The sequence below is a fragment of the Mus pahari genome, chromosome 14, assembly GCF_900095145.1.
Source record: "Mus pahari chromosome 14, PAHARI_EIJ_v1.1, whole genome shotgun sequence".
NCBI lineage: Eukaryota > Metazoa > Chordata > Mammalia > Rodentia > Muridae > Mus > Mus pahari.
Genome location: NC_034603.1, coordinates 65,093,090 through 65,111,917, shown reverse-complemented (window position 1 = coordinate 65,111,917; position 18,828 = coordinate 65,093,090). Strand labels below are relative to the sequence as shown.

The 18,828-nt window shown below is 56.6% G+C and overlaps 1 protein-coding gene across 2 annotated transcripts; it reads right to left on the bottom strand.

Moving 5' to 3' along the window:
• Positions 1-57: 57 nt before the first annotated feature.
• Mllt6 (MLLT6, PHD finger containing) lies at positions 58-18,441 on the bottom strand. 2 transcript variants are annotated; one of them, XM_021212425.2, is made up of 20 exons: positions 18,278-18,441; positions 16,862-16,941; positions 16,352-16,406; positions 16,053-16,162; positions 14,967-15,070; positions 14,696-14,789; positions 12,551-12,754; positions 11,846-11,944; positions 9,769-9,904; positions 8,062-8,673; positions 7,516-7,697; positions 7,244-7,352; positions 5,978-6,044; positions 5,710-5,855; positions 5,175-5,372; positions 4,998-5,086; positions 3,593-3,942; positions 3,187-3,277; positions 1,452-1,808; positions 58-816 (listed from the first exon to the last, which is right to left on the bottom strand). In XM_021212425.2, the coding sequence occupies exons 1-20, from the start codon at positions 18,384-18,386 to the stop codon at positions 775-777; spliced, it is 3,234 nt and encodes a 1,077-aa protein (XP_021068084.1). In that variant the 5' UTR covers positions 18,387-18,441; the 3' UTR covers positions 58-774. The 2 variants fall into 2 exon arrangements, with proteins under 2 accessions (XP_021068084.1, XP_029402162.1); XM_029546302.1 differs by lacking the exon at positions 3,593-3,942.
• Positions 18,442-18,828: the final 387 nt, after the last annotated feature.

Sequence of the window (18,828 nt, the reverse complement as noted above, 5' to 3'; positions counted from 1 at the left end):
TCTCTCTCTCTCTCTCTCTCTCTCTCTCTCACACACACACACACACACACACACACACACACACACACACACACACTCACTCACTCACAATCTGTGGAGTCAGGCAGCTCCCTCTCTCCCCACCCTCGGCACTCCTCAAGCCAATAGTGCAAAAAGGGGCAGGGCACCCAGGTCAGCAGGGGCGGCCCCCAGCCAGCCCCATCATGGGGCCCCAAGAGGTGCTATCCTGCCCTTCCTCAGCCCCCCACATCTGCAGGCTTTTCCAAGCTCAGCTTGTGACCCTCAGCGGGGAGGGATGATAAGAAACAGTCAAAGGGATGGATCCCTTCTGCTGGGAAGAAACGGAAGGTCAGGTGGGACCAGCCCTTTCTCCAGAAGAAATCTCCACACAGGGATAGGTCTGGGGTCCACCCTTCCTTCACCTTCCCCATTCAAGTGCTGATTGGTTTATGTGGTAGGTCCAACCAACCCTCCATTTCTTATGCCGAGACCTACTTTGCTCTTTGGGGGCCCCTAGGCATCTGCGGAGGATGAGGTCTCCTAGGCAGGCTAGGAGCCTGTCCTTCCGACCCTCTGAAGCAACCAGTGCAGTGAGGGGTGGGCCAGGTGAAGGGCTCCCTCCAGTCTCTCTCCTCCATGTGCACCTGGAACGCCAGGCATGCACTTCCTGGAGATCAGCACAAGCCCTGGGCCCGGCTCTCCAGAGTCTGGGCCCAGCTGCCCGCTCCAGACGAGGACCCCGAGCCATGCAGGCTCAGCAGGGGCAGGATGGAGTTAGCCTTTTTCCTGGCTGGCTGAGGCTCCTTTGTCAGCGGTCTGGAAAGACAGGAAGAAAGGCTTCAGTTAGGAAGAGCTCTCAAGGGTGGGAAAGGCTGCTGAAGGAGAGTGAGTGGCCAGGCCGCTGCCTGTAGACTGAAGAGGTGTCGTCTAGCTTGTGCCAAAAGCTGGATTCTTGCAGAGGGTCATCTCTGTCTAACTGTCGTACACAAAAATGTCCTTTCTAATGACTCCTCCCACAGAAGGCTGTTTTCTTTTTTAAAAAGAATTTAAAACAAGACAAAAAATATATATTTCTTTAGTGTATGTGCATGTGTGGGTGGCAGAGGACCATTTTCTGATCAGTTCTCTCTCCACTACATCCTAGTCCCTGGATGAAACTCAGGTCACCAGCCTTAGCAGCAAACAGCTTTTCTTCTTCTTTAACACACGGGGCCGTCACCAGCTGGAAGGCTGGTTTCTAAGCGGTCCTTTTATTATGGGAGCCTGCTCAGTGGCCTTCCTCTCCTCTCGGGGAACACCAACGAGAGCTGAGGTCCTGCAGTCTGCTGCAGGCCACCAGGCTGACCTAGGGATACAGCTAGCTCCCCACTAGAGACATAGCTGCTGCTGCTATAGCCATCCTTCTCTGCCTGTCCCATAGGAACATAGGAAGGCCCGGGTCCCTTACTCACCCCTCCTTTGGGGCCATTCCCACTGGCGTCTGCCCCAGGCAGGCTGAGAAAGGGGTTGGTCTGAGCAGTGAGAACTGGAGGTCCGCCCGCCGCCGCCACCGCCGCGGCCGCAGCCGCTGCAGCCATGAGACTCGTATTGCTGCCCAGTGAAGGGGCCACCAGGGCTCCAGCAGGCAGCAGGGGTGGGGCTGATGCTGTGGGCAGCAGGCCAGGGGTGCCCGCGGACAGCAGAGGGGTGGAGCTTCCAGCCAGTAGACTGGCCATGGGCAACTGAGAGCCCCCGGCCATCTGCAGCCGCTGCAGCTCCCGTTTCTGCTGAATCTGCTGGATCATCTGGTAGAGCACAGTCTGGTGCTCCTGCAAGGAGGACGGTGCTGATTGGCACTGGGCTCCCGCGGCCTCTCCCGGGGTTGCCTGCCTTGCTAGACCAGGGCCCCTCACACTTAAATCATAAAGCCCATGAAGGGGAGACAATCAAGGTTCTGTCTCTACCTTTGCACTCTGGACAAGAAAACACAGACACATGAGGTAAACACCTGTGAGCTGAGTACCCGGGCAAGAGCAGACTGTGACCATTTCTGGCCTTGCCCATGGTGTCAGGCCCTCTGTCCTTAAGACAAACACAACGAGCTCCAAATGGAAAAGTGCTCCACAGGCTGGGACAGCAATCTCCAAGTTTTCCCTCCCCGATTTCCTTCTAAAAACCGGCTTGAAAGATTTTAGAAAATAGGTTATGGGTTGGGTGTGGCGGCACTCAAGAGGCCAAGGCAGAGACAGGAGGCTCTCTTATAAGTTCAAGGCCAATCAGGGCTAGTGGGAGACTACCTCAAAAAAAAAACAAAAAAAAAAAAACAAAAGCAAACAAAAAAAATGGTTTGTGGCTCACTGTCTGCTTTTCCAAGAGGACCTGGGTTCGAGTCCTAGCAGCTACCAAGGTAGCTTTCAACAGTCTGTAAGTCCAATCTGGTCTACAGAGTGAGTACACAGGACAGCCAGGGGTACACAGAGAAACCCTGTCTCAAAAACAACACAAAGCTAATAATAAACCAATGAAGTTAGGCGTTAGTGTTAGGAGCTGCAAGCACAGGGCAGGAAATCTGTTTTCCCTTCCATGGGTCCAGGGGAGAGAGTCAGGTCCGCAGCTCATCAGCAGGGCCTTTACCCGTGGAACATCTTAACAGCCTTCTTACTGTTTGGGGTTTTCTTGTTTGTTTTGTTTTTCTTGGTTGTTACAGGAGTCTTATTCTGTAGTCTTGGGTAGACTGAAATTCATTACATAGCCCAGGCTGGCCTTGAACTCATAGCCAACCTCCAGCCTCAGCTGGATACTTGGATTACAGCACACAACACACAGCACTTGTGTGCCTTGTTGGGGACACAAGACAAGGACGTAAGGCAAGCTGGGCCAACAAGCCATTCCCTCATTTTGACAGGTGACACTACTTCTCTCGGAAGAGCGAGCCCATCACATGACAGACTGTGGTGTTGGCCGAGAGACCCTCCCTGCTCAGACACCTTCCCTTGGAGCCTCAGGCGGGACGACAAAGCTCAGTTTCTGCATTTGCCACCTCTTGACTCTCACGGGGATGTGACCCAAGGCCCCAAGAGCTCCCTAACTGTCCCCAGGCCCCACAGGGCCAATCCCACCAGCTTGGAACCCTCCCTGGGAGGCAATTCTTAGAGGTAAGCCATTTGGGTAAGCTGGGGTGGAGGGCAGCAGGAAGGGGGCACTCACTGGGGTCAGCTGTGGAGAGGCCAGGAGCTGCTGCAGCTGCTGCAGCTGCTGCTCTTGCTGCTGAAGGAGGTGTCTCTGCTGCTCTGTCAGGCTGAGGCAGGGATAACACAGATGAGGAGGTGCAAGAGACCACACCCCACAACACCCAGGAGATCCCAGACTCCCTCAGGCCCAGGCAGATGGACAACATGTCTAGAAGACCTCCAGTAGGGACACGGATAAGATCTTGTTCCCTGGACTGTATCTGGACACTCTGGGGCGTCCCTTAAGTTGACAGACTGCCAGAACTATAAATCCTATAGGGCCAGGGGAATTTTTTTCCCCTTTGGGGAAGTAAGGGGTTTTGGGGGGAATCCCTCCCATATCCAGCCTCCCATCCCCTCCCTAGGGCTGAACTTTCCCTCACCTGTTGAGACAACCTGGCAGTTGAAGCGTGGGGGCCCCGCCAGCCTGGCTCAAGCCCGCGGGGTTGGGAGCAGCAGCCCCATTCAACCCTCCCAGAAGCCCATTGAGGGGCAGGCTCCCGCTGCCTGCCAGCCCACCCAACAGCCCCTCTGCCATGGGCATGGCTCCCAGCCCCGCTGCTCCAGGCGCCCGGCCCAGCCCATTCTGTGGCTGGGGTGGGAGTGGGGCAGGAGCCCCAGGCAGGGCCAAGGGCAGAGTAGCGGGGCTCTGCTGGAGCAGGGGCAGCGGTGGGGGCGTGCTGTGGAAGGAGAGCGAAGAGCTGCTGCGGCTCGGGCAGCCTGAGTGTGGGTCCTGGGGAGGGAGGGGGAAGGGACGGGTCAGAGGGCAGAGGGCCAGTGTGACCCTTCTGGCCCTCAGCCCAGAACCCACCAGCATCCTCCCCTAGCAAAGCCCCCCACACCTGCAGATCAGCCAAGCCCAGGGGTGAAGGCTAGATCTGCACAGTGTTGAGATAATGTTCACCGAGCACTCCAGGGGGCTCAGCACCCTGGCTTCCTCAGGCTACAAACAATGGTAAGATCAGCTGCTCTTCATGGGAACCAGGTCCAGGGTTAGGACTTGACCTCAGTACTCTCTTATTCCCACTTGATGGCTAGAGCCCCTGACGTTAATGGTCAAGGAGCTCTGCAGTCAAGAGCAAGGGAGCTCTCACTGAAGTGTTGTCTAGGTTCAAATCCCATGCCCACCACTCAATGGCTTGGGTAGCCCTGGGTTTAGTATTTCTGCCTCAGTTTATCTCTGGGTAGTAGTCTATGGGTGACAGTGATGTGCGTCCCACAGTCAGTGTGGAGAGTGAAGAAACCCAAGCTGGTGTCCCAGGCTTGCAACCAGCGTTGCCGTTATGATTACGACCGCCCTAAGTCTAAGTCAGTAGCAGAGAAAAAGCAAGCATTGCCCAATTCCCAACAATAGCCACAACATAACAATAGCAAGTGCCATTCCAGCCGCCACCAATTACACAGGGATTAGTTTGTATGAGGCCCTGTAATAAACCCTTCACAAGCTTCCCGCTTCCCCGAATTCCTTCCCTTCCTTCCCAACCAGCGCCTGCCCTTGATAGCCTTTAGCCCTCAACCGGTCTTTCTGTTCCTCCTTTACAATCACTTGACCCATTCCTGGGCTCAGCCCATCTTCAGGAGGACTGAGTCCATCCTTCACTGCTTGCTTAGTGAGCACCCTGTGTTAAGAAGGTTCTAACTCATATTACATATTTAAAATAATGAGTAAGATAACCAGTTATTCAGTCAGTTTCTTCTCTGGCCAGCCTCCAAGAGCTGCTGGTTAGTAACTAGACCAAAGGACCCCTCCAGGCTCCTGCCCTGCCCTGCCCTCCTCCCAGTGCCTACCTCGGAAGATGTGGACAGGGAGTTGTCCAGGCCAAGGCTGTTCTTCCCGGGAGGGCTCTTGCTGACGCTCAGGGAGTCACTGCTGCAGGCTGACAGGGGGAAGATGGGAGCTGCAGGGGAGTCAGTCCAGACCACGGGCAGCGATTCCTCACCCTAGCCTGGGCTGGATCCCCTCACCTTGAGGAAGCAGTCCATAGGGCCCCGGGACAGGGCCATTAGTGGCCGGCAGGGCAGCAGGCAGGGCGGGGAAGGGAACGGAGAGCTGCACATTGAGGATCTGTAGTCGCTCCTTCTTAGCTGTCAGGCTAAGGATCTGCTCCTGCAGCCGCTGGTTTTCCTTCTGCAGAGCATGCAGGGCCTTCAGCATCTCCACAACTTCAGAGAGAGGAGGAGCCTGGGGTTAGTGCACAATGCATCAAAGAAGCAGGGCCAGGATAAGGGACAGGGTCTGGAGGTGACCAAGATCTCATTCGAGAGGCTGCTCCAGATAGTGCTAAGGTGGGTCTGACCATCTTAGGAGGGTCCTGATGCTCCACAGAGGGATGGGGGAGGGGATGTAAGCTGGGGTTTGGTTGAGATCTACACCAGGAGGCCTTGAGAAACAGATAGTGCCCAGAGTACGGCTTGAGAAGGCCAGTGAAGAGGCTTGAGGCCCTGGGGAACGGGGAGGGGCAGTGGGTCAGACCTCCCCTCCCTGTGCACCCCTGCTCACTGTTGACACCAGCCTCTCCATCACCCTGCTTCTCCAGCAGCTGCTCCATGTTGGTTGTCCCAGGGGCTGTGGAGTCTAACTGGCCACCCGCACAGGGGGCTGACGTCGTCTGGTCGAAGAGCGCAGGGAGGTTACTGATGGGAGACCTGGGTCCAGAGAAGAATGGAGCACCTAGCACCCTGATTCCAGCCCCACCCTCCAGCTCCACCAGGACGTCCCAATCCAGCCCCACCCATTCCTCCCTCCTCCAAGGTTCACCCTCCCTCACATGGAAGAGAGGCTCTCCTGGGGGGAGGTCCCATGACACCGGAAGCTGCAGTCTTCCAGATCTGGCTCTTGGAAGGAGAAGGGTGGGTCAGGGAGGGAGGGGACTCGAGCCCCCAGCCCCCGGAAGTGGGGGCTCTCCCAGGACCTCAGCTCACACCTCGTCTCCCCCAACCCTAGCCTGCACCCCGCACCCCACCTCAGGAAAGCTCTCTTTCTCTTGCCACTGGGTTCCCGCTGCCTGCTTCCAGATACTTCAGTTACAGAATCTGAGGTCAAGATAAACCTGGATAAACTGAACCTGGCTGCTGGCTGGGTGACCTTGTGTTGGTAACCTGCATCCCACCAGTGATTAAATGAGGATTAAAATGAGGCCACAAAGTGAGTGTTTGGCTGGAGGGTTCGGCAAGCACAAAGCAAGCCCTTAATCATTGTATTATCATAATTAGCTTTGACTTTTTTTTTTTAAAGACTTATTTATGTATGTGAGTACACTGTATCTGTACAGATGGTTGTGACCCATCATGTGGTTGTTGGGGATTGAACTTAGGACCTCTACTTGCTCTGGTCGGCCCCGCTTGCTCCAGAAGAGCGTCAGATATCATTATGGGTGGTTGTGAGCCACCATGTGGTTGCTGGGATTTGAACTCAGGACCTTAAGAAGAGCGGTCGGTGTTCTTACCTGCTGAGCCATCTCGCCAGCCCCTATCTTTGACTTTTTATATTCATAAACTCAGATGAGAAAACTGTTGGTTACAGAAAACACTGATCTTACCCAACTGGGTCCTGAAACTGAAGTCTGATTTGGTTTCTTTGAAAAGCTTACCTAATCTGGCAGCCTAAAGCTAAGCCCTACACTCAGGCTGACGGGCTGGGTGTCTGCTGGGCTGAGTAAGACTTTAGGGAGATGGTAGGGGAGCTTGCCTCCCACTCCCTTAACTCCTAAATACCTAGAGAAATACAGTTGCCAAAACCTGTAACCTCAACTACAACTGGGTGTGCTGTAGAAAGAGGTGTGTGATGGGGTGGGGGGTGGGGTTACATTGGACTGGGACCTGATTGGCTGAACTGGCTTTGTCATTCTCTATCCACTAGTGCTCTGAGGTGTCTTCTGTGCAATGGAGTGGCACCCCATGCCTGCCCCTGCATGGGTTTTCCTGTAAAGTGCCTCATGATTTATAGTCCATGAGGTAAATTCAGAGGGAGGGGACTCTCAAGCTTTCTACAGGAGCATCCTTCAGAAGGGGACCAGGAGCAGGGGCTAGCATACCTGTGTGGCTGCTCTCCGCTTGGGTGAGGAGGGGGTTAACAGTGCCCATGGGGGTTCCAAAGATGTGGGATGAAGGGAGGCTGAAGGTTGAGCCAGCCAGAGAAAACACCTGTTGGGAGGAGCAAACGGGCCTCATGCCTGCTCCAGCACAGCTGAATACAGTTGTACTGTGTGGTAGGGAACAAGGAAGAGCCAGAGGACACAGGCTGTGGACCACAGAGGGCCTCTGTCTGCATCCTGCCCAGGAAGAGGAGCCAGGAGCAGGGTCTCACCTGAGTGGTGGCAATGGAAGCAGAAGAGGATGCGAGGGTGCTGGTGAACGGGGACCGGCTGAGGCGTGGCAAGGCTGAGGTTCCTGTGGGCCCCAGCAGGCTGGAAGAGAGAGGGGTGCTGCAGACAGCCCGCAGCACCCCTCCCCCATGAGAGATGGGGTCCTTATTACTGGTATAGATGCCTAAAGGTACAGAGACAGAGAAAAACCCAAGGTGACCTTCTACCCCAGAATCCTCAAGTCAGCGGTAAAGGCAACCGCTCTTCAGAGAACACAGCATGCCTGGGGCTCTACATGCTCTGCTACTCTGCCTCAGTCTGGGAAAGTCTTAGGTTTTCTTATTCCTCTATCAGAACCCTCTAAGTTCTGCTGGTGTCCACCCCAACCTCCTCATGCACAAGACATTTAAGGGAACATCTTAGAGATAAGGGCCACCTCCATTCTGCCTGTCGGTAGTTTCCACATGCATGTATTTCCTCTTTATGCTCCTACCCTCTCACAGGACTGGCTGTACACAGAGTCGTTCTTTAGCGACAGGGGTACTAACCTGCCCCCAGCAGAGATGACTCTAGGCTCAAGCTGGGCAAGCTTCCTGAAGGCCCAAAGGTACGGGAGGCCAGACCCCCAAGGCCAGAGCTGACCAGGGAACCCCCAGAGAAGGGCGAGGCCGCAGTGGCAGTAAAGCCGGCGAGCTGAGCCGCAGGGAGGGAGGCAGTCGGGCCCGGAGCGCCCTCCTTGCCTCGATTGCCCTTGGGTCGGCCTGGCCCATGTCGGCTCCTCTTGCTGGCTTTGTGTTTCTTCTCCTTCAGGGTCGTCTCGGGGGCCTCCTCAGCAGGTCCAAGGGTGGCACTCAGAGCAGGCATCCGTTTATGGGTGCCTGCTGAGGCCCCGGCCCCAGTAACATGGGGGGACTTATAGTCTCCAGGTGAGGGGGCTCGGGCCCGGCTGGAGCTGGAGGTGGTAGTGGTGAAGCGCATGATGGGCCCAAAGCCAGAGAAGACGACTTTCTGTTCAAAGAGGTCAGCCTTTGGAGGCTCAGGGGCCGTGGGCGAGGGAGGGGCCGGTGGGGTGGGGGCCGCAGGCTTGGGGTACTTGTCCTCCTCCGGCTGCTCCAGCTTGGGGAACGCTGCAAAGTCGGGAGAGCTCTGCAGAGATGAGCCTGCAGCAAAAGAGGGGCTTTACTGCTAGACCACCTTCCTCCTTCCCGCCAGCGCAGACCCCAGGTGAGGTAGGAAATGCAGCCTGGTGTCCCAGACAGCTCCACCTGCCTTAGTCCTAGGATGACAGTCCCTGCTGGGAACTCCCACCCTTGAGCAAACTGAGCAAATTCCTGTTTCACAAGCACTGATGGGAACAGGCTCTTCTGCATAGGTAGAGGCTGGCCTCAAATTCAGCCAGTTCTGCAGCTCCCAAATGTTGGATTATGAGTCTCTGTGCCTGGAACTAATATCGGAGTTTTCAGATGGCCCCTTTGACACAAAGGTAGGGGACACTACTGTGGGGTTAGAGGGTGGGTCCTGTAAGGAAAGGGGCTCTGGTTTAAGGGGGGAGGGGCTGGAGAGACAGCGCAACCATTTAAAACAGCACTGGCTGCCCTTCCGCAGGACTTGAGATCAATCCCTAGAACTCACATCCTGGCCACAACCACTGGTAATGGGTTCCAATACAGCCATCTATAACAGGGTCTGATCCCCTCTTCTGGTGTGCAGACAAAGCACCCACAGGGCATATAAATAAATCTAAAAGAGGGGGGAGGGGCTTGTGAGATGGCTCAGCGGGTAAGAGCACCTGACTGCTCTTCCAAAGGTCCTGAGTTCAAATCCCAGCAACCACATGGTGGCTCACAACCATCCACAACGAGATACGACTCCCTCTTCTGGTGTGTCTGAAGACAGCTATAGTATACTTACATATAATAAATAAATCTTAAAAAAAAAAAAAAAAAAAAGAGGTGGGAGGATCCAGCTGGGGGAGGGGTTCCCTGCCTTGTCACCCCACATCAGCTTATAAAAACAAAGGAGAGATGTCTGGAAACCACCAGGCACAGACCCTTGCCACAACAGAACAGGTCAAGGGGCTCCAGCTCTCTGCCTCCTCTAGGATACCTGTACTCACCTGCAGGCGGCCAAGGGCCCCCAGAGGAGGAAGAAGAGAAGGGGGGAGGGGGAGGAAGAGGAGGAGGAAGAGGAGGAGGAAGGGGAGGAGGGGGAGGAGGAGGAAGAGGAGGAGGGGGAGGAGGCGGAACCGCTCACACCTTTCCCAGGGCCCAGTTTCCTGTCCTTGTGACTCAGGCCATGGCTGGAAGACTTTCTCCCCTTTGAGTCCCTGCTGCTCTCAGAGGTCTCCTGAGTGCTGGCCTCATGGTGGGAGGAAGAAGTAGCTGAGGAGACCTAAGAAAGACAAGAGAGGTTCCTTCGTGTCAGCTGCACAGTTCAGCCAGACCTGACTCGGGAGGCAGAGTGAGGCACATGACCTGAGCTGGGAGTCCGCCCTGCAGGACTTGGAGCCATGGGAAGGAAGTCTAGGGAATGCCCTAAACCCATGCTTGTCCCATGACCCAACAGAGACCAGTCCACAATTTGCACAGGACTCTTCGTCCAAGGCATCTGTAGTCGATGACTCTGGCCTGAAGGCTGCTGCTTCCGTGGTAACATTCCCAAGCCACCTGGCTCTAGTTGTCTCTGACCACCGCAAGCCCCTGTTGGATACCTGGCCCTACACCAGGAAGCCTCCCCTACACACCTAAGGGAGCAACCCATCATGATGTACTCGCAGGCCCCTGGGAGCCTTGCCTGCCTGTCAGCAGTCGCCATGCTGCCCCATGTCTGAGGTAGGATACCAGGAGAGCAGGGCATGGGCGAGGGTGGGAGGAGCCCAGCTGTGGGCCCAGCAGCCTCTGGACCTAGATCAGCTGTATCATCCTTAGGAGCCTACTATCCGTTCCTGGGAGTCGGGAGCAGCTCCCTGCTAGGGGCACGGCTGGGGTTCAGTACACAAGGAGTCGGACGGTGGTAGGCCTGCTACAAGGACGGTTCTGTGTGCCCAGTAAAAACACAGCCTTTCAAGTCAGATTACACTGGTTCAGAACTTCCCCATGTAGTATTATGTTGTGCTTTTAGACAAATTACATCGCCTCTCTGTGCCTGCATTTCACTTAAGTGGAAGTGATAAGCCCTCTACCACACTGGGAGATTGTGAGGAATAAACTAAGGCCTCCCCATGTGCCCCTTCCTGCGGTCCTAGGACAGCCTGGCCTCTGTGTATCCGTACCAGGGAGGGAGACTTTCTCTAGGGTGATACCAGGTATTCAAACTGTGCTCAAAAGCAAATGAGGGGGAAGTCTGAGCCACCCCATTACTGCTGCCCCTCCCTGGGTGGGGCCCTCGTCTCTGTCGTCCTTTGTTCTTTACAGCAGCTGGAGTTCTGAAGGGAGCCAGATGTGGATCAGAAAGCCAGGGAAGAGAGGAACTGGGGGAAGGGAAGCTCAACATTGGGCTGGGTGTGGGGGATAGGCAAAGCTTGCCATCCAGGGGTTACCCCATTAGTAGGGGACATTCGAGTCTTTCTGTATGTCTGTAGGCTCCTGGGAAGGTAAGGCCAGCTTCCCAGGTGAGCCCAGGGAAGCAAAGCAGGAGGGGAGAGTTACTGGGGCAGTCGCCACAGCAACATCGCCCTGGAAACCTGATACCTGAGCCTCCTGCTAAGATGCCCAGTGCCCTGCCAACCACATGAGGGAGTGGAGGTGACGGTCAGTAATGGGACAGGAGGAGGGAGTGCTTTCTCCAGCCCCTGGGGGACTCCCACTATCACTAATCTGCTCAGGCTGGAATTATCAGTCACTGGCCCAGGGTAGGGCCTGCCTGTTGCTCACTCAGACGCTACCCATTACTAGAGCCCAGCCTGCTGAGAAAAGTGGTGTGAGTAGGGATTCCAGGGTGTAGCCAGAAGCCTGGCCACACCTCCACTCCCACTGGCTTGAAACAGAGTCTAAATTTTCTCCTTGTGGTTTCTCTGGGTTTGGTAGAAGTTCACCAATCCTGCAGGGCTGGGCTCTCAGCTTGAGGACCACACACTTGCTCTTAAAAGTCAAGATCCCAGAGATGAGCCCCTGCCTGGACAAAGGTGTCCATACAGTAGCTCGCAAGCAGAAAGGCACCCCACCTCCCCCTCTGCTGGGCAGAGCAGACCCTCTGTAAGCTCAGCCGTGTGGTGGCAGCAGAGGTCAACCATGGGCTGTGAGAAGCTACCCAAGCAGGTCTCTGCTCACCTTAACCCTTCACACCTCACCCCCAGACCAGCGCATCCTGCATCCCGAGTATAAGCAGTGGTACCTTATCAGCAGTGGGAACCACAGGCGGGGCGAGGGCGCTGGGGGGGGACTCAGGCCGCTTCTTGTGCTTCTGTTTAAGGCGTTCTTTATCCTTTCGACTCTGGGGGAGCAAAACGTAACCAGATACTGATACAGGGGTTATCTGAAGGAGGTCAACTGTGACATGTGGGTGTGGAGAACTGAACCCCTCTTAGGAATGGGGCTCAGTGAGTGCTCTCCAGTCTACAGAGGGATGTAAAACTCCAGCTGGACAGGAGAGGCTCAGACAAGATCCTCTGAGAGCCAAGAGCCCATCCCCCACTCTCCCTCCTGCTAAAAATAGCCTGTCCCATTATCGTGCCAGTGACAGAGCGAGACACACACACACACACACACACACACACACACACGAGAGAGAGAGAGAGAGAGAGAGAGAGAGAGAGAGAGAGAGAGAGCACAAGCACTCACAGGAGTGTCCCTCCTGGAATGCACACTGAACCAAAGTGGGCACCCTGTGGGATGGGGCACAGGCAGACAGACACAAACTGGAGGTTGAGGACACTGTTTTGTCATGAGGAGAACTGGAGAATACACAGAGAAGCCAGGTCCCAAGCTCTGCGCCTCATGCTGTGCTTCCTAGGTTCCCCCTCCAACCTCAGTGGCCTCAGAAGGCTGAGGCGCCTGCTGGTGGTCTCTGAAAAGAGGCCGTGAGAGAGCGGGTCTTCACCTTCTTCTGGCCCTTCTCATGGTGGGGAGGGTGCTTCTCCGGCTGGGTGGATGGCGAGGCTGACCGGCTTCTCCTGCCGCTAAGGAAGCTGTTGCTGCTGCCTCCCCCTGTGCCACCTCCACCACCACTGGTACCACTGCCACCTCCTCCGCTGCCGCCGCTGCCGCTGCCTCCTCCTCCCCCGCTGGAGTGCCGGGATGTCTTCTGGGGGAAGAGATCGAGAGGAATTGTCAACCCTTTCTTTCAAGAACTTAGGGAGGGTTCCTGAAGGTCGCAGGATCCTAGAAGCCACTCCTGTGCTGCTGCAGGTCCCCTGTGTCTGCCATGTCACTCCGCTCAGCCAAGCTATCCTAAAGCTTCCCCAGCTGTCTTAACTGATGCACGGATGCAGCCACAGAGGCTCAGAAGAGGCATGGACCAGCCTCAGCCCCCAACGAGGTGCAGTGCGACTGGGGATGGAGCAGGACCTGGGCTTCTCCTTCCGCTCCACCTCCACAGAGCTCCCCTAGCCCACTGGACCACGGCCCATTCCCAGCTCCTTCCCTTAGAAACAGGGCCTGGGAAGGACACGCAGGGAGCCCCTGCTCCCCAGAAACCCCATTCTTCTCGGCCATGCCACCCTCCTCCCTCACTTTCCTCTGTGCAGCAGTATAGCAGAAGCCCTGCTGCCCTGGACTGAAGCACGCTAACATAAACTACACTGCGTCCCTGGGACTGTTCTCATCCATCCCAGGCTCACAGCTGTTCCCTAAGGTCACCTCCTCCCAAATGCCACAGCCTGTGATTAACTTCAGGTCTCCACAGGCTCCACTCCTACCTCATCAAATTCTACATCTCTCCCATGTCTCTTTCACATCTGGACACCCACAGAGGCAGCCTCAGCCTGCACCAGCCATCCACCCTTGCCACTTGCCTGGGGACTCCCACACAATCTGCCATCCTCGCTTGGTGTCACCTGCAAGTGCAACTGAACAGCTGCCCTGGTCCTAAGTCGCTCCAAGACTCTACAAGCCTGACCACCAGGTAATGTGCGAGCAACCCAGGACACTGTGAGAAGGGAACTTTATTATCATTGCAGCAGGCAACGGGCACAAACCGAGAGGCTCCGGGGTGTGCCTCTCCCCTCCCTGTGATCCCTACAGCCTAAATCTCAGCTCACATTCACCTTGCCACCTCTGGCCACTCTCACACTGCTCAGCCAGGTCCACCTCCGGTGACTCCAGCATCAGCCTGTCACCCGCCCCCATCCTCCCAGCTGTCTCTCTCCAGCTCCATGCTTGCCACCAGGGTGATCAGCCTGTGACACAAATCTGATCATGTTACTTACTCTCCGGCTTAGGCGCCCTCCAAGCTGCAGCCTGGGGCACAGAGTCCTGCCTGCACCCTGTCTCTGCAGATCACCCCAGTATGAGGAATCTCCAAGTCTGCTCAGCCATGAGACCCTTGGACCGAATGAAGCTCTCACCCCCGTCTCAAACTCATTCCATGCCTGGTCCTCGGCAGCCTCCCTTGCTGCCACCAACAGAGGCTCCCGTCCACCTTCCCGAGGGGCTTTCTGATCAAACTGCCCTGAATCCCACTCACCAACTATGAAACAAGCTATCTAACCTTGGGGAACCTTAATTTACATATCTGTGAAATGGGGCACATGCAGCATACTTGGGGCTAGGGAGAACCACACAAGTCATGAATGTGGCAAAGAAACTATCCCAGGAGCCGGGCAGTGGTGGCTCAGCCTTCAATCCCAGCACTCGGGAGGCAGAGGCAGGCGGATTTCTGAGTCTACAGCCTGGTCTACAGAGTGAGTTCCAGGACAGCCAGGGCTGCACAGAGAAACCCTGTCTCGAAAAACAAAACAAAACAAAACAAAACAAAACAAAACAAAAATAATAATAATAAAAGAAAGAAAGAAGAAGGGAAACTGTCCCAAAGGAGGAGGAGGAGACAGGGGGTTGGTTATCTCCTACCCTGGACTGCTTGGTTTAGTGCTAATTTGCTGCACCCCTCAGGCTGCAACTCATTTCCTGTCACAGACAAGAGTTCCTGGAAGGCAGAGACTGAGGGATGGGGTCTTTCTAACTCTCCCAGCCCCAGGCACAGGCAAGGCCCTGAGCCCAAGCACCCCCACCGGCAGGCGGGACTCACCATCTTGCTGAAGTGGTATTTGCAGTAGCCGCAGTACTTAACGTTGTCCACCTCCAGGACTTCTTCTTCACACAGCAGGCCAGCCATCTGGGCACTGAGGAGAAGTAGGTCAGGAGCGTGCAGCCACAAACCACAGCAGCCCCCTACCTCCTTCCTCCTGGACCCAAGACCTAAGCATGGGGTGGCTGCCGTCTCCCACGAGACAGGAGGTAGGATGCTCCTACTCAGTGGCCACCTTGAACCTCCCAGCATCCGGGCGCCAACATCTCACCAGGTGACGTGGAAAGCTTGTCGGCATCCGTGACGGTTACAGGTCATGCAGGCTCCCGAGGCGGCTTTGCTCTCCCGGCCCTGTTCCTCACAGATGTAACAGGTCTGTGGGGCACAGCACAATTGACCCCTCCTCCAGGGAACCCCACCTCTCCTGCTGAGGGATCCTTTGGCCTGTCCTCAATGCCACCCTGTCCCCCACCATCCAGATCAGTAATAACCAATAGAATTTTCTGCAGGGATAGAAAGGTTCTCTAACCTGTACAATCTAAGCCAGTAACTGCTAGTTACAGGACCACCAAGCACCTGAAATGCAGCTGGTGAGGCTGGGGAAATGGGGTCTAAGTATTCAATTTAAAGGTTTATCTCTTTTTATCTTAGATGTGTATTTGGCCATATGTATGTATACACGGACATACATACATACACACACACACACACACACACACACACACACACACACACACACACCACATTGGATATCTGGTGCCCTTAATGGCCAGAAGAGGGCACCAGATTGACTCCCTGCTGGAATTGGATGTAAACATGGTTTTGAGCTGTCATGTGGGTGCCAGGAACTGAACCTGGATTCTCTGCAAGAGCAGCAGTCTTAACCACCAAGCCATCTCTGCAGCCTGAGTATTTAATTTCCACATTCACAGGTTATCAGGCACTGCGTTAAGACAGTGCAATCCTTGGTAAGGTTTGAGAGGCCCTGATGTGCCCACTGTCCCACTTGCTAGACTATACATACACTGTGTGCTTTTTTCATAGAACCCGGGACTGGCCGGCCATCCTCAAAGTTGGTTCTTTCTCACACCTCAGGTCTCAACCTAATCATCTCCTTCCATGACCACCTGAGACCCAAGCGCGTCTCACTGGATGTCCTTTATCTCAAAGCCTGTTTACACTTCTGTCTTGATTAACAGCAAGCACTAGGTACCTGCTGTACTGTGCCTGTCATGGGTTATAAACTTAATAAAATGTGACCTATGAGCAACCCTCTGGCTGTGCTACCGAGGGAGCTCAGAGCGCAAAGGTGGCACCCAGGATTGCTACCAGGAGAGAAGGAGTGAGGGCCGCTAACCTTGTTGAAGCGATCATGAGGCACATACTGCAGAACGATGGGCTCCATCGTGAGCACGTTGGCGAACTGCACCTCCGGGATGTAGAGGGCACACACCACATGGGCCCAGCCTGGGGCAGTGTGGGGACCGGCCTCAGCAGGAGGACAACACAAGACCCCACACCTCCCAACGCCAAGCTGTAGACTGTCCCCTGCGTCTACAACCTTCCTGTACCAACTGGAGCAGGGAAAGCCAGCCTCCACCCCACCCCTGCTGGGGGGCCTGGCTGACCTCAGCAGGCGTTCAGGGATCCCCTCACCTCCATTGTCAGTCCTCTTCAATGCCCCATCTTTGTGCGGGCACAGCTCACACCTCTGCCAATGCAAGGAGCACAGGGATTGGGGGAATCTGCTGGGCTGGGCCCTCCCTGAACTCATCCAAAAGGTAACAGAAGATCTGGGTAGGGGCTGAGGCTGTAGAGCGAAGAGGCTCAGCCATGAGCTCCTAACTGCTGAAGGCCGAATAAGGACAACCTGCTGGTCACTACCGCGGCCCCTCAACTTCCACAGTCTCGATAACCTTTCATAATAAAAAGTTACAAAACAGCACATACACACCCCCCCAAAAAAAATCAAAGCCCCCAAGCCGGAGGTGAGGTGGGGCAGAGCTGAGTGCAGAACTGAGGGAGAGATGGGGCTGGTGATAGGCAGCAGGAAACAGGAAATCCTGAGTGACACAGCTTAGTCCTGCCCCAGCCTCAGGGTACCCTATCAACCTGCAGGAGATGCTCAGGTGTGGGGTAGAGGAAAGGGAGAGAGGCTCGACTCACCACCCTGGCTGCGCGCTCCTGAGATTCACATTTCCTGCAGAACCAGGGTCCCGTTGGCACCTGGACGATGCCATAGCAAGCTAAGGGTGGGGGAAGGAGATTCACTGAGCAAAGCTGTCAGCCAATGGGTTTTTTTTCCCAGAGTAACCTGGGGGGCAGGGAAGAGACCCAGCCAACTAAAACCAGCCCAGTAGGTGGGGCTGCTCCCCAGACCCGGGATCACTCTATGGAACAGGACCACATAGAGCCAGCCTTCAATCACACAACCAAGCATTTCAAACGGGGGCAAAAAAGTCTGACAGAATCCTTGACCTTAAACTTCCAAAGATCCTCCATTGTCATCTCACCCTCCCCCTTTTTTCTGGACCTGTCGTGGGCCCCCCACCCCCACCCCGCCTCTGCCCTGACCAGTCAGTCCCCTAGGCACCAGAACAAGAAATAGTCATGATTGTAACACGTTTTGTTGTTATGGGGGGGAGGGGGGAGTGCTTCTTAAAGGGCCAGTAAGGGATAAGCCAAGGAAGTCGGGGGTTCAAGGACCTCATCTTCTGCCTCTGTCACACGTACAGGTCAAACGTGTAAACAGAGGGCAGGTGCGGGGCAGGTACCCAGAGGAGAGTGGCGGGAAAGGCCCGCAGGCACAGCAGTAAGGGTTGTCTCGGGAAAGGGGGTGGTGGTGGTTGCCTGTGCCAGACAGGCAGAGATGCCAGCCTGCGCCCTCGGCAAGATTCCTTAAGGAGTTAACTCCCGAACCATGTGCGGCGGCAGGGGGAAACTCCAAACCTCTCTCTCCTCCATTCCGGCCCCCGTACAACCGCTCTCCCAGCCTCAGCTCTTCCCCGGAGGGTTTCAGGATCCCTTCTCCCGTGGGACCCTTCTCCTCCCGTCCCAATTCCGCTCCTCCCAGTATCCGGAAGCGAAGGGGGATGACCCCCCCTTGACCTCTTCCTCCCGGAGCGGGAACCAAAATAAACCGGGCGGGCGGGCGGGCGGGCGGGATGGGGGGGGGTTACCTCGCAGGTAAACATTCCCCGGACAGCCCTGACACCGGCGGTGCGGGGCTCAGGGAGTTCACTCCTGGCGCCCTGGACTCTCCCCAAAACTCCTTCAACTTGGGGTGGGGGGCGCGGGACTGAACAATAGGCAAGAAAACAATGCCTGACCCGGTCCTGGAGGACCGGGCTGGGGTGGGGTGTGTGGGGGGGGGGAGCCCACGCCGCCTTTCGCTTCAGGTGGGTGGAGCAGGAGGCTGGCCCAGGTGTGTGTGTATAGGGAGCAGGCGGGCGCCCCAGGAGGGCTCGGGAGGGCGCGGCCGAGGGCACCCCGTGCGCGCGCCGCCCCGGGGTCCCGCAGCCCCCCGCCGGCCGTCGTCTCTCCCCCCCCCCGGACCCCGCCGCCGCCGCCGCCGCCGCTTACCTTGGTGGACGGCCACGCTGCACGCGTGCCCATCGCAGTAGACCAGCGGGTTTTCGGCCCAGCCCCTCTCGTCCGAACATACGCAGCAGCCTCCTACCATCTCCTTCATACTCCCATGAGCTCCCTCCGGGGCTGGGGCTGGGGGCCGGCCGGCGGGGGTCGGGGGTCAGGGGGGGAGGGAGGGAGCGGGGGCCGCGCGCCTCCTCGCCCCCTCCTCCGCCGCCGCCGCCGCCGCTTCTTTTCTTTGCCTCCTCCTTCCTCCTCCTCGGCGTCCTCCTCCTCCTCCTCGCTCGCTCTGTCTGGCCGCCCCCCCCGCCGTGCTCTCGCCCTCATGCCCCGACGGGCCCCCCCCCCCAACAATGAGACTCGCGCGCCGCGCTCCCCTTCCGCGCCGCTCGCCGGCTACCAGAGCCGCCCGGCCGCGGTGCAAGCAGGGCCCGGCGGGGGAGGCGCCGAGTGGCACATCGCGGACGCCCGCCCGCCCCGCGCCGCCCGCCCGCCCGCTCACGCGCCGCCCCCCCGGCCCCCCTGCCCGGCCGCGGCAGCCATGG